This window comes from Penicillium crustosum (assembly GCF_028827405.1).
Source record: "Penicillium crustosum strain IBT 35664 chromosome Unknown utg000002l_segment0_segment0, whole genome shotgun sequence".
NCBI lineage: Eukaryota > Fungi > Ascomycota > Eurotiomycetes > Eurotiales > Aspergillaceae > Penicillium > Penicillium crustosum.
Window position 1 is genome coordinate 6,557,310 of NW_026623123.1, and position 13,088 is coordinate 6,570,397.

Consider the following 13,088-nt stretch of genomic DNA (forward strand, 5'->3'; position numbering starts at 1 on the left):
TACAGCCAGTCAAGGTACCAGATCCACCCCAGATTCCACAACCAAGCCATACTGCTTTTGCTTAGACATGGAAGGGCAGGTTTCCCAAACTCTTCCGCAGGCCTCCGGAAACCTCGGTGACCTTATCATACGCTCTACATCTTCTTATCACCCAACGCAGAGCATGCCTTCGACCAGGTGGATCCCGTATATGGCATAGATGCCGTGTTCGATGAACATGATACTTCGAGTAGAATGACAATTGGCAGTGACAGGCTCAGCTCATGCAGCACGAGTACTGAGTATCTCTCCGCAATTTCCAACGGCAAGAAGCTCACCTAAAAAAACCTCGAGATTGTTCCCAAAATTTTACCACACATATACCGGAAGTGGGCCCCGGCAAGCTCCGATGCTTAAAAGCAACTGCCATCAGAGGAAATTACTGTGGAATCGCATACCGATCGACCCACACTCAAGTGCAAAGAGCCAGTCATAAGCCAAGTATCAATCTTTTGTGTTCTCCATACATCTCGCACGAATGAAATTTCTTCAAGATGGCCGATAGGAGAATCTCCGGTGATTTTTGGTTGAGGGACTCCAATTTGTTCCACGTTCTGATGCTGATCTTGCCCTAGTCAGGTACCGATGCATCCACAGATCGGCGATGGTCCCTCCATAGCGTGAAAGACGCAAGGGTTACAAAATCTTCACGATTTTACAAATAAAAGGCCGTGGTATATGCAGGAATAGAGTTCCAATTGCAACTGTAACTTTCCTCACCATGCGCCTCCTTCAAACTTTGACGGCCTCGTTGCTGCTCGCTGGCAGCTCACTATGCGCCGGAGCTACTGGGATCTCCCAGAAGGGTCACCATGGAGCAATTGCTCCCAAGGTGTTCATTGTGTCAATGGTATGCGCGAGCGCTTCCGCCAAAAAAAGTTAATCTCGCTAATATTTTATCACAGTTCGCACCTGAAGCCGAAGCTTGGTGGAACATCCCCGAATTCGACTTGTTTGCCCACAATATCACCATTCCCGGTCTCTCGCCTCTGTTCCCGGACGTGTACTGCACAGAGGACTATGATGTTTGCCAGCTCGTGACTGGAGAAGGCGAGATCAACGCCGCTGCCACTGTCACTTCGGTTGCTTTCTCCCCTATCTTCGATCTCACGCAAACATACTTCTTCGTCGCGGGCATTGCCGGTGTCAGCCCCAAGAAAGCCACCACTGGATCCGCAACCTTTGCTCGGTACGCGGTTCAGGTCGCCTTGCAGTACGAAATCGACATTCGCGAGCTTCCCAGCAACTATACCACCGGCTATATCGCGCAAGGCACCGAATTCCCAGGCCAGTACCCAACCAGCATTTACGGCACGGAAGTCTTCGAGGTGAATGCCAACCTGCGCACAATTGCGGCCGATTTTGCACGTAAGGCAAACCTCTCCGATTCCGCCACTGCCCAGGCCTACCGCGCCCACTACAAGACCCCTAGTGGGAAGTACAAGGCTGCCACTTTGCCCCCTAGCGTTGTTGAGTGTGACGTCGCAACCTCGGATGTATACTTCAGCGGCAATATCCTCGGCTCGGTGTTCGAAAACACCACCAAGGTGTTGACGAATGGAACTGGCGACTATTGCTCTACCGCACAGGAGGATAACGCCACCTTCGAAGTCTTGCTCCGATCCTCGATCCACAAGCTGACTGATTTCTCTCGCATTATCGTGATGCGCACTGCGTCAGACTTCGATCGCCCCTACCCCGGTGCTTCGGCGACTTACAACCTCTTCGAGTCCTCCGAGCAGGGCGCATTCGAGCCCGCTATTAAGAATCTCTATGTTGCTGGTATCAAGGTCGTCGAGGGTATTCTGGACGGGTGGGATGCCACCTTTGCTGCTGGTGTCAAGGCCAACAACTACGTCGGTGATATCTTCGGTTCTCTGGGCGGTGTTCCGGACTTTGGTCCTGGACGCAAGCAGGCTCTTGTCGCTGGTGGCGCTTACAAAAAGCGCAGCCTTCAGAACAACTTCAAGCGTCGTATTTAAAGATATTTTGTCTTTCTATACGAAAGTTTAAAGCTTTAATTTGGTGGTGATACGAAAATTATGTACCTATATTTGCATCTGTGAACAACAATCTTGGGATCATTTTTCTTCCATTGGCCTTTCATAATAATCTTCTAAATTCACTCGAATACCCCGAGAGGAAAATAATCACCCAATGCTTGATACCCGGCCACATTAGGATGAAGATGGTCCCCTGAATCATACTTTTCCAGCAACTGCGATGGCGCGTCCGGGTCCCTCAATACCTGGTCAAAGTCCAGTACCGCATCAAATACGCCACTTTGCCGGATAAATTCATTAATTCGTTGACGAGTCCTCTCCCGCTCGGTACTTGAGTAAGGCTGCACATAGTCGGAGGTCGCCGACGAGCCGAATGGCGTGATAGTAGCTCCAAATACTGGAATACCCAAGGCATGCACCCGTGTCGTGATCTGTTTATATGCCGCCACAAGTTTCTTTTCAATTTCCGCCTGCGTGGCTGCATCGCTATCAGCTCCGCCAATATCATTCACGCCTTCGAAGATCATCGCATATTGCACTCCTGATTGTGCTAGGACGTCCCGGTCAAGACGGCTGATCACATTTGGACCGAGGCCGTCTTGTAGAATACGGTTTCCCCCGGCAGCCTGGTTGAGAATGGCGATATTTGATGTGGATTTGTGTTTTTGCATTCTTGCCAACAACAGATCCGGCCAACTAAATTCGTAAGCCATAAACCATGCACCGCAGGACGGCACACTTACCGATCATTGCCATTTGTAGTGCTGCCTCGCCCATCGGTGATGCTGTCGCCAATGATAGCGAAGCTACTAGACTCAGAAGGGAGCCAAGCCTCGACTCCACTGATAAAGTACCTAATATAGGGGTCAGATGCAGATTCGCATTCGGGGGAATCAGTAGGCTTTTGGGAGAAATGCTCACCAATGGTCCGTGCTTTGAACAGATGAATCTGTGAGGTTCTCTGCGCCAGTCCAATCCCCAAAAGTGAGATATGAAGTCGTTCTACTTCCAGGGTGGCCAGTAATAGAGAAGCCTTGCTGTCCCTCCTCGAGATATATGTTTATCATGAGAGCGGATTGGGCCTTCACAGGGAACTTTATTGGGTCAGACACAACCAGACCACCGTTTGGGATATCCACGTCTGGGCTTCCATTGAAGAACACAGTTTTCAATGTCTCTGTTTGTAGACCACTAACTCCCACCTGCTGGCTCGCTGGTAGGCTGACAGTCACATTGGTCACCTTGAGTTCATTTAACCCAAATGTATTACTGAGTCGAATACGGATCTCCTGTGCGGCCAATGAGACCTGGAGGGTTTGACGAATGGTGGCATTATTGAACACAGCAGTGGATCCATTCTGTACTCCACAGTCAGTACCAAAGCATTGGTTTCCCTTGAGAATGATATCCGACATACGAATGGAGCAGGGGGTAGGTTAGCGGGCTCGACCAGCTGGGGCATAGTAGTCCATATATTCACCCAGTGCGAGTCTTCTGTGTTACCTTCATAGTTTCTTCGGGCTAGCAAAGGAAAGGAAGATGCAAAGTTGATACACAGGGCGATTAGAAATATAGATCCTAGTTGAAACATAGTCACAGATGTGGCAGGTAGTCGATCAACTGGTACAAGAATGACCTTTTCCCTTACATTTCAAACAGATATTGAATTCGCAATTTATAGTTCGATGATTTTCCGGATAATGTGGGTAAATTCTGTCCAAATTTTGGCTACTCTATTTCCCCGCAAAGACAAATTGCGGGGAAGGGGTTAAATGAAGCTATGAGCTCCTTTTGGCGGCATCCCGGATAATCGGGTAAATGTGAGTACTCTGAAGAATAATTGTGGTAGATGTAGAAAAGGGGAGTTATGGCTATGGTCCATGCTCCACCCAATGCCTCAGATCAATGCTATCTCTGCTCAGGCCGCGATAGCATCCAGCGCACCCCGGGGCCTGCATGAAGACCTCGGGGGACTGTTATTCTTATTTAGAAACCACATCAAATATTAGTGAGGTTGATTGCCATTTAGTCGGAGTTCTTGGCTTGAGTGTTGACGATCGGTTGGAAGATAAATAAACCTCGAGATTCTCAGGGTTAGGTAATGTTTAACTTGAGCATAGTAAGGAAGTGATTCGAATTGTGCCTAAAAATGAAATTGACAATGCTGGGATGATTGCGCTGCCTCATTGCAAGGAATATATTTAATGGCTTTCAAAGGAAAGATATAGAAGTTCAAATAAAGTTTAAGTCCCTGATCAAATTCTTTTTTTCTGGGAAATTTCCCTGTCAAATCTGCTGTCATATTCTAAGATGGTGGCTTCATGTAGAGGAGTTAATAGGCTTAAATGTGATGAGGTCATGCAACGGATGTAACCCTACTATGTACGCCGGAATGGGGGATACACCGCTAATTTTGCAGCTTCTAGATCTTCTAACTATGCATGGAAATACCCAGAAGAATTAGAACAAAAATACATCGGTGAAACAAGATCTGCATGGGATATCAAGGGGGAGAAAGGAGGCTTTATCTGGGATCCAAGGATAGACTGTCTGCGATATAGGATTCAAATCAAGCTCGCGGGAAGTACTTACCTCTTTCCCCCGCAGATAAGCCTCTAAACAGCCCAAAATGCCGAATGCGGCCATCTCAGGGCGATCTTTGCCTGTTAAGCCAAACCTTTCCATGATGCGGAGAAACGTGGGGGGTGATATTCATGCATGGGCGATGCAACATTCTCCTTATCTAGTAGAGCAAGGGATGTTACCTCGCATTTGATAAGAGGATGCCCGCATCTGTAGCTTTAAAATTTGGAACTTTGACAGGTAGCGCACCGACTTGGCCTTTCTGTATTTCTTTGCCTATAACACCTTGGATACAACATGTCGAGTTCAGCGCGCGCATCGTCGCCTGATGGCACAGTGAAGAAAACGGACATATTGGGCACCGTTGAAGAGCCAAATACGCTGAAAGGCTATGGCTCTATCCCAGGCGTGGTAGACGAGGTGACCCGAGTTGTCGACCACAAGGCTGAACGACGTCTCTGTCGGAAGTTTGACTATCGCCTGCTCCCTATCCTAGCGGTTATGTGTAAGTTTGCTCAATTCATGTCGGTCATGCGGATACCTGACTAGCGACAGACCTATTCAATGCCCTGGACAAAGGAAATCTAGGAAATGCAGAAACTGATGGAATGAGCAAGGGTATGTGAGATCCTCGATCCAAACGGCAGGCACTTTAAACTAATTGAATGGTTAGACTTGAACTTCAAGCCGAATGAATACAATCTCCTATTATCGATCTTCTTTGTTCCATTCGTGATCTTTGCACCGCCCTTCTCAATGCTTGGAAAGAAATTCAGTCCCGCGCGCGTGCTTCCAATCCTAATGTTCTCATTTGGTTCGTTGACGATGCTCTCTTCAGCCGCCTACAATTTTAGTGGCATGTTCGCCTTGCGCTGGTTCCTGGGTATGTCCGAGGCTGCATTCTTCCCTCTGGTCATCTACTACTTGACTACCTTCTACCGTCGCGGCGAGCTGGCTCGTCGCCTGGCTATTTTCTATGCTGCATCGAACATCGCAAACGCTTTCTCTGGACTTATTGCGTTTGGAGTGTTCCAGATCAAAGGGTCTCATATTCCCAATTGGCGCTACCTGTTCATTATCGAGGGCGGTGTCACTGTTCTCTTCGCTATATTTGCTTTCTTCTATCTTCCACGGAGCGCCGCCGAAGCGAAATTCTTATCCGAGGAGGAGAAGGCGCTAGCTTTCCACCGAATTCAAGTCGACTCTAGTGCAGTGGTCAACGAGGAGTTCAGCTTCCGCGAGGCCCTTGGCATCTTCAAGCACCCCACTACATACGCCTTCTTGTGTATTGAAATCTGTCTCGGTGTTCCTTTGCAGGGTGTCGCGCTCTTCTTGCCTCAAATCGTCGGGGGATTGGGTTATCCCACTGTCAAAACCAACCTATACACTGTTGCGCCAAATGTTACAGGAGCAGTGATGCTTCTGGTACTCGCCTTCTCCTCTGATTGGACCAAACTGCGATCGCCATTCATTGTTCTGGGCTTCCTGCTCACATTCTCCGGGTTCATGATCTATGCATCCATCGACGATGTGCAGAGTGACATCCAAGTCGCCTACTTCGCAACTTTCATGATGACTTGGGGAACTTCCGCGCCATCTGTGATGCTCAGCACCTGGTATAATAATAACATCGCCCACGAGGGTCGCCGTGTATTGTTGACAAGTATCGGCGTACCATTGGCCAACTTGATGGGTTTGGTGAGCAGCAACTTGTTCCGGAAGCAAGATGCACCCAAGTATACACCTGCGCTGATCAGTGTTGCTGCATTCGGTGCTACTGGTGCTTGCTTGACGGCTGGCCTGGCACTCTACATGTGGCTGGATAACAAGCGGCGCGATCGTAATGATGGAGTCAAGATGCGGGCGCGGGATATTCCAACGGAGCGAATGAGGGACGGACCGGCATCTGCTCAGTTCCGATGGTTTTTGTAAAAGGAAGGCTGAAACATTACATCTGTATTTAGTTATGCGAAATGAATATCCATCTGTCTATAAGCTTCGTTTGCCTTGATCTCGCTGATACCTACAGCATGACTCATTCTTGCCAGGGCCATTTACATAGGTACATACCTAATCCCAAGATTAATTCCAAAGACGATCACTGAATAGGCTAGACAGCGCGAAAAACGATATTATCGAATATATAAGGTCTTATTTAGAGTGGAAGTATAGAACGGGTCAAAGAGAGTACATTAGGTTAGTGATACCGACTTTTAGAGGAATATACAGTAATAAAAGTAGATATAGAAGCTCGGGGGTATCAAGTCTATATTATCTCTAGACCTGGCAGTGACCCTCCTGGTGGTCCATGACCTTGGACCCCACCCGACGTAAAATAGTGGGAATTGTTATTTTTAACTAGAGAATGATATATCTATTATCTACAACATATACTATACATTGCTGTATATGTTGATTTCTGTCAAGGAGCCATTTGGTCCGCAGTCATCGCCCAAAGCATCGCCCAAAGTGGCAACCAAACTGACAATCTTTCAATCAGATCTGACGTGTTGGTTTCTTTCAGACACGCCCACACCGAAGGAATACGCGCAAGCCATAATAATTCCCATCCAGCTCACCGCTGTCCGACCTGACATGCAGCCTGCCCCGCATCACGTGGATCAGGGTATATAAGTAAAACCGTCCGAGTGCTCACGTCGTGCTCTGTACATTGATCTGATTTTACATCTTCGCACCTCAAACCCACTTCGCATCCCATAAATAATGGCTTCCAACACCAGCCAAGTATCGCCTCTGCGGCCCGTGACGCGACACATCACAGGCCACAATGAGAACGGGAAGGCAATAATCCATTCCTCAACACCGGCCGAATGGGAATCACTCCAAGAAAACAACATGGCATTCAACGTTGTTTACACAAACCAATTTCATCCTGATCTCAACGATGATTCGGACGTCAAGGCCCACGAGACCTTGACTAAGTCAGACCAGCTGGGCCTCGTGAACCCTGGTGGAACCGTATGCCGCATTGTGGACTTCGCCCCCAACAACCCTGTTGTTGTTCACCGGACGCAAAGTCTCGACTACGGCGTGGTGCTCGAAGGGCAGGTTGAAATGATCTTAGAAGATAGCGAGCCAGTCATTATGAACCGAGGGGATGTTGCGGTACAGCGGGCTACGATGCATGGATGGCGCAACACCAGCGAAACGGAATGGGCCCGTCTCCTGTTTGTGCTGCAGGATTGCAAGAAATTGACGGTTGGTGGGAAGGAATTGGGAGAAGATCTGGGAATTGCAGCTGGAGTACTCAAGCCGAGTGGAAATGATCAGAACTGAATGTTCTCACTTTTTGCTGGGATAATTTGACAATGAAATTCAATGATCTTCAGAGCTCTAAGGCTCTATTGAACCTTGATGACTACCTTGCCAAAGTGGCTGCCGCTTTCCAGGAACTTGAATGCTTCTTTGGACTCGGCAAACGAAAACACCCGGTTAACTACTGGGTGAATCTGATTTGTCTCGTAGAAACGGATCATTTCTTCAAATCGATCCTTGGGACCGTTGATAATTCCCCTCAGTGTCACTGTTCGACGGAGAGTCAAAAGGTTGACATTCAGGCGGTCCTCATCGGCATCTATCTTGCCCGAGACATAACCAATGCAGTTGATCAATCCTCCGAAAGCGATGCAATCAAAGCTCTTCCGCAAGGTTTTGGCACCGCCAACTTCCAAGACGATATCAACGCCGTGGTTCTCAGTGATCTTCATCACTTCGACTTCCCAGTCGGGATTAGTGCGGTAGTTGATAGTAAAATCAGCACCTAGCTCTTTGGCCTGGTCCAACTTGGCATCGGACGAGGAGGTGATAATAACTGTTTGCATGATCAGCATTTTCGTCCTATCAACAATAATGAATCCCATCCCATGACCCACCCTTTGCACCGGCAGCCTTTGCAATCTGCAGTCCGGCGATAGCCACACCACCAGTTCCCTGGAGCAAGACGTATTCGTCCTTTCCGCCGCTCTGCCCTATCGGTCGCATGCCATTGATAGACATCCATGCCGTGACCGAAGCGATGGGAAGCGTAGCCGCCTCCTCATCTGACATGAAGCTAGGCGCTTTTACGAGGCCATAGTCAGGGAACACGCGGTGAGTTGCAAGGACACCATCCTGCGGCAGCCCCAGGCTCTTGGCAAGTTCCTTCTCGGTCACCTGGCCGGTTTGATGATCGGGCAGGAAAGTCGAAAGCACCCGGTCGCCGACTGTCCACTTGGTCACCCCAGATCCAATTTGCGTCACTACCCCGCACATGTCCGAGCAGGGCACGATGGTGGCGTCCTGCTCGGCGGTTTTGTGATGTTTATACTCGCCATTGGTCACTTTGAAAGACTCGGTCAGCATAAATCCTGCACGTATATTTTCGGCAGATGATTTACCTTCCACATCGCGGTAGTTCAGAGATACAGCACGGATCTCTACCAATACTTCGCTCGGCCCTGGTGTGGGCATTGGAGCTTCGGTCTGGCTAAGACTATCAATGCCCTTCAAGGGCGAGATCCATTGTTTAACGGCCATTTTTTTTTTTTTTTTCACGACTATGGTTGAAGAACAGGTTCAATTAAAAAAGAACGCAACAAGTTAAAGGCTGAAGCTGGTTATAAATCACGTTGGAGAAATTTGGAGATATGGATCCATTCTGGAGGCCTTGGAGGTGCTGAGTAATCGAGTTATTCGACCTCCAGAGTCTCTTCAGGGCACCAGGGCAACTTTCTCCCCGTCGAGAACGAAGTGAATATCTCTAAGTGCTGATTCTTACCATCTGGCCTTCTCGCACATAAGAGAACCGAAAGTCCGACAGGCGAATATGCACAGTCCATAACACTCCGTGCAGCGGGGCCTATCTCCGCCAAACTCCGATGACCCTGTTTAATCATGCAATTTCCATTCGTCACTTCTTCACTTATTCAACTCTCACAACTCCTTTCAAAATGAGCGACACAATACCTATAGTCCCGGGAGAGCATTCACATGAAGTTCCAGGTGCGTAGCTCTCCTATGTATAGGTGTTGTCAAGCTAACTCATTCCCCGCAAGCTCATGTCCACTCACCGGTTGCCCATGCCTCCCCACGTCTACCTCAAGCTATCGCCCACCGCGGATTCAAAGGACAATACCCTGAGAATACTTTACTGTCAATCGATGGCGCAATCCGGGCCGGAGCTCACGCCCTCGAGCTCGACCTCCACATCTCCCGCGATGGGGTCGTGGTGTTATCACATGTAGGTGTTCCTCCCACGCCGCGATCTCGGACAACGCTCATCGATCCAAGGACCCAAGCCTCATGCGCTGTTACGGAATCAAGAAAAAGGTCGCCGACTGCGACTGGGAGTATTTGAAAACTCTGCGAACCCTCCAAGCCCCCCACGAACCGATGCCCCGGTTGGTCGATGTGTTGGAATACCTAAGACAACCGGGTCGGGAGAATCTCTGGATCTTGCTAGACATAAAGGTAGCGAAGCTATTCTCCCCAACTCGCACATTGTCTCTTTCACAACACTAACGTCCAATCCCACTTCCCAGCTCACCAATGAACCCTTCGCTATAATGGAACGAATTTCCAAAATCATCGAGTCAGTCCCGATGCCCGCGAGTGGCCCCGACTGGCACCACCGCGTCGTTCTCGGCTGCTGGTCTGCACGATACCTACCCGCGCGAGCAAAGCACCTGCCACGGTATCCAGTGACGCTGGTCTGTGTGGATTTGAGCTATGCGCGCCAATTCCTCCAAGTACCGCTTGTATCCTTCAACGTCAACCAGATGATCCTGATGGGTCCGCTCGGACGAGGGTTTTTAGACGAAGCGCGTGCAGCCCGACGTAAAGTTTATGTTTGGACGGTGAACGCGCCGAATCTAATGCGTTGGTGTATCCGACACGAGATCGACGGGGTCATCTCCGACGAGCCTGGTCGGTTCCGGCAGGTCTGTGAAGGGTGGAAGAAGGAACATACGGGTGTATTGGGAGTCCCGAATCCGAATTTAGATCGGATCCCGTTGAGACAACGGATTGAGATCACCCTGGTGACGCTTTATGTTATTTGTTTTGGCTGGATCTTGAAACGGATGTATCTTACACCGGTTGAGCGACTCGAGTTCGAGGAACACAAGTCGAAATAGTTGTATAGCATCGAGTTTGAAGGTGCGATCGCATATTAATGGTTAATGATATAATGAGGCATGATGTTTTGGTTGTTGATGAAAACTTGAAAAATGACATTTATGTCATTGCCTTTTCGAGTTAGTTTTGCCGTTTGGGTTTTGGTGTACTTCAGTGTTGGCATAAAAGAAACGATCTCGTCCTTTCCACCTCTTTGCTGCTTTCTCTTTACCCGCCCTCTCCATGTTGGCCCTATGTTGTGAGAGTTGTGCAAGAGGGAAAAATGTCCAATTTCATTACTCTACATAGCAGTATTCGAAATCAGTTTTACCTTCAATCTCTCTCTTTCCGTTTCTCAAGACCCCTGGAACGCCAGCTGGGTTAGTCATCTAATACGGCAACCTTGATGCCTCCAGAGGCCATCTGATTGGTTGCTTTTAACCAACCTCCCAAGGTTGGAATCCACAAATAGCTTGTTTTTCTCCACATCCAATTTACGTGGAGGCCCGTTCCCCGGATTAATTGCTCTAGAACTATAGGACTTACCTAGTACTATTGCTTCCGATAATGATGACTGATACCGATCAAGACACCCTTCTGAATGAAGCTCGTCGTGCCACTCACAGCGAACATGAACTCACCTTTCTACGAGCTCTCCAGCTATATCCCAAGGCAGTCGCATGGTCCATATTTCTGTCTCTAGCCCTCATCATGGAAGGCTACGACATGAAGCTCATAGGTTCCCTCTTCGCTCAACCCGCTTTCCAGAAGAAATACGGCCAGGAGTTACCGGATGGCACATATGAAATCAGCGCTTCTTGGCAAGCTGGCCTCTCCAATGGTGCTTCGGTTGGATCGCTCATGGGCCTTCTCATCAACGGTTATTTATCGGAACGATTCGGATTTTGCAATACGATGCTGGCCTCATTGGCTTTCATAACTGCTACAATATTCATCCCCTTCTTTGCCCCAAGGATCGAAGTATTGTTAGTTGGCCAGATCTTGATGGGCATTCCTTGGGGCATTTTCCAGACATTGACTACTTCATACGCCGCCGAAGTCACTCCGACCCATCTTCGTGCTTATCTCACTACCTACGTGAACCTCTGCTGGGTAAAGCTTACACAATTCCCTCCCCCTTTTTTTTCGTCTTTCGGTGCGGTGAAGGGGGGTAAGGTGAAAAAGGATGGAAATAATAAAGCTAACCGACTGAATATCAATAGGTTTTTGGACAACTACTCTCCGCCGGCGTTCTACGAGGAGTACTCACGCGATCCGACCAATGGTCCTATCGCATCCCTTTTGCTTTGCAATGGATCTGGCCAATTCCATTGATGATCGGAATGATCTTTGCCCCCGAATCGCCCTGGTGGCTCGTTCGCAAGAATCGCCTAGAGGAAGCTAAAGCGGCCCTCCTTAGATTGACATCGCCCGGGCGTATTGAGTTTGACGCCGATCAAGCAATCACACTAATGGTGGTGACGACAGAGAAAGAGCGGGAATCCGGTACAGGCACTCGCTATATCGATTGCTTCCGTGGCGTCGACCTACGTCGCACCTCGATTGCTTGTTGGTGCTGGGGAATTCAAATCCTATCCGGGACGAGCCTCCGCATCTACTCCACCTACTTCTACAAGCAAGCAGGACTACCGACCGAGCAGGCCTTCACCATGTCCATCGTACAGTATGCCCTCGGCATCGTCGGCGTGTTCGTAGCCTGGATTTTGCTACCACGGTTCGGCAGAAGAACTATGTACCTTTACGGCCTGGCCATTTTAGCTGTGCTCTTGCTGGTGATTGGCGGTCTGGGCGTCGCCGAGTCTCGATCCCCGTCCCCGGCGCACAGCAGCGGTGGCAGCCGGCTTGCATGGTCAGTCGGATCGATGCTGCTTGTGCACACGTTTTTCTTCGACGTCACTGTCGGCCCAGTCTGCTACTCACTTGTGGCGGAGATCCCTTCTGTCCGTCTTCGCAGCAAGTCAATCGTGCTGGCGCGTATGACATATAATATCCTTAATATTATCAGCAACATCATCACTCCTTACATGCTGAACCCATCGGCATGGAATTGGGGTGCGAAAGCAGGCTTTTTCTATGGTGGCACTTGTGTTTTATCTTTGATCTATACCTTTTTCTGTATTCCTGAACCTAGCGGACGGACCTATGCAGAACTAAGCATCCTGTTCCAGCGAAAAGTCTCAGCTCGGAGTTTCGCCAAGGTGCACGTCGACCTAGCCGAGACGAGAGCGTTGGATAGGGATTCCCCGAAGAATGGCTGAGTTCCCGGCAAATGGTGGCGGTTATAATTTTTCTGATGGGCCTTAAAATACACAAGAATATAAACCGGGT

The 13,088-nt window shown here is 49.1% G+C and overlaps 7 protein-coding genes across 7 annotated transcripts; 5 read left to right on the forward strand and 2 right to left on the reverse strand.

Annotated features, from left to right (window-relative positions):
* Positions 1–760: 760 nt before the first annotated feature.
* N7487_006007 (purine-nucleoside phosphorylase) lies at positions 761–2,021 on the forward strand (the record flags this gene model as incomplete). The annotated part of the gene is made up of 2 exons (XM_056873754.1): positions 761–889; positions 945–2,021. 2 exons carry the CDS (start codon positions 761–763, stop codon positions 2,019–2,021), a joined length of 1,206 nt encoding a protein of 401 aa, XP_056731474.1.
* Positions 2,022–2,161: 140 nt separating this feature from the next.
* Positions 2,162–3,633, reverse strand: N7487_006008 (SGNH/GDSL hydrolase family protein; the record flags this gene model as incomplete). The annotated part of the gene is made up of 4 exons (XM_056873755.1): positions 2,162–2,738; positions 2,786–2,896; positions 2,964–3,400; positions 3,460–3,633. The coding sequence occupies 4 exons, from the start codon at positions 3,631–3,633 to the stop codon at positions 2,162–2,164; spliced, it is 1,299 nt and encodes a 432-aa protein (XP_056731475.1).
* Positions 3,634–4,922: 1,289 nt separating this feature from the next.
* N7487_006009 (putative MFS transporter) lies at positions 4,923–6,557 on the forward strand (the record flags this gene model as incomplete). Its single annotated transcript, XM_056873756.1, has 3 exons — positions 4,923–5,130; positions 5,181–5,243; positions 5,299–6,557. The coding sequence occupies 3 exons, from the start codon at positions 4,923–4,925 to the stop codon at positions 6,555–6,557; spliced, it is 1,530 nt and encodes a 509-aa protein (XP_056731476.1).
* Positions 6,558–7,349: 792 nt separating this feature from the next.
* Positions 7,350–7,922, forward strand: N7487_006010 (cupin domain-containing protein; the record flags this gene model as incomplete). The annotated part of the gene is made up of 1 exon (XM_056873757.1): positions 7,350–7,922. One exon carries the CDS (start codon positions 7,350–7,352, stop codon positions 7,920–7,922), a length of 573 nt encoding a protein of 190 aa, XP_056731477.1.
* Positions 7,923–7,987: 65 nt separating this feature from the next.
* Positions 7,988–9,161, reverse strand: N7487_006011 (zinc-dependent alcohol dehydrogenase family protein; the record flags this gene model as incomplete). Its single annotated transcript, XM_056873758.1, has 3 exons — positions 7,988–8,457; positions 8,519–8,965; positions 9,023–9,161. The coding sequence occupies 3 exons, from the start codon at positions 9,159–9,161 to the stop codon at positions 7,988–7,990; spliced, it is 1,056 nt and encodes a 351-aa protein (XP_056731478.1).
* A 413-nt stretch (positions 9,162–9,574) lies between these two features.
* Positions 9,575–10,759, forward strand: N7487_006012 (glycerophosphodiester phosphodiesterase; the record flags this gene model as incomplete). Its single annotated transcript, XM_056873759.1, has 4 exons — positions 9,575–9,626; positions 9,680–9,864; positions 9,915–10,094; positions 10,166–10,759. 4 exons carry the CDS (start codon positions 9,575–9,577, stop codon positions 10,757–10,759), a joined length of 1,011 nt encoding a protein of 336 aa, XP_056731479.1.
* A 547-nt stretch (positions 10,760–11,306) lies between these two features.
* On the forward strand, positions 11,307–13,018 carry N7487_006013 (uncharacterized protein; the record flags this gene model as incomplete). Its single annotated transcript, XM_056873760.1, has 2 exons — positions 11,307–11,852; positions 11,963–13,018. 2 exons carry the CDS (start codon positions 11,307–11,309, stop codon positions 13,016–13,018), a joined length of 1,602 nt encoding a protein of 533 aa, XP_056731480.1.
* Positions 13,019–13,088: the final 70 nt, after the last annotated feature.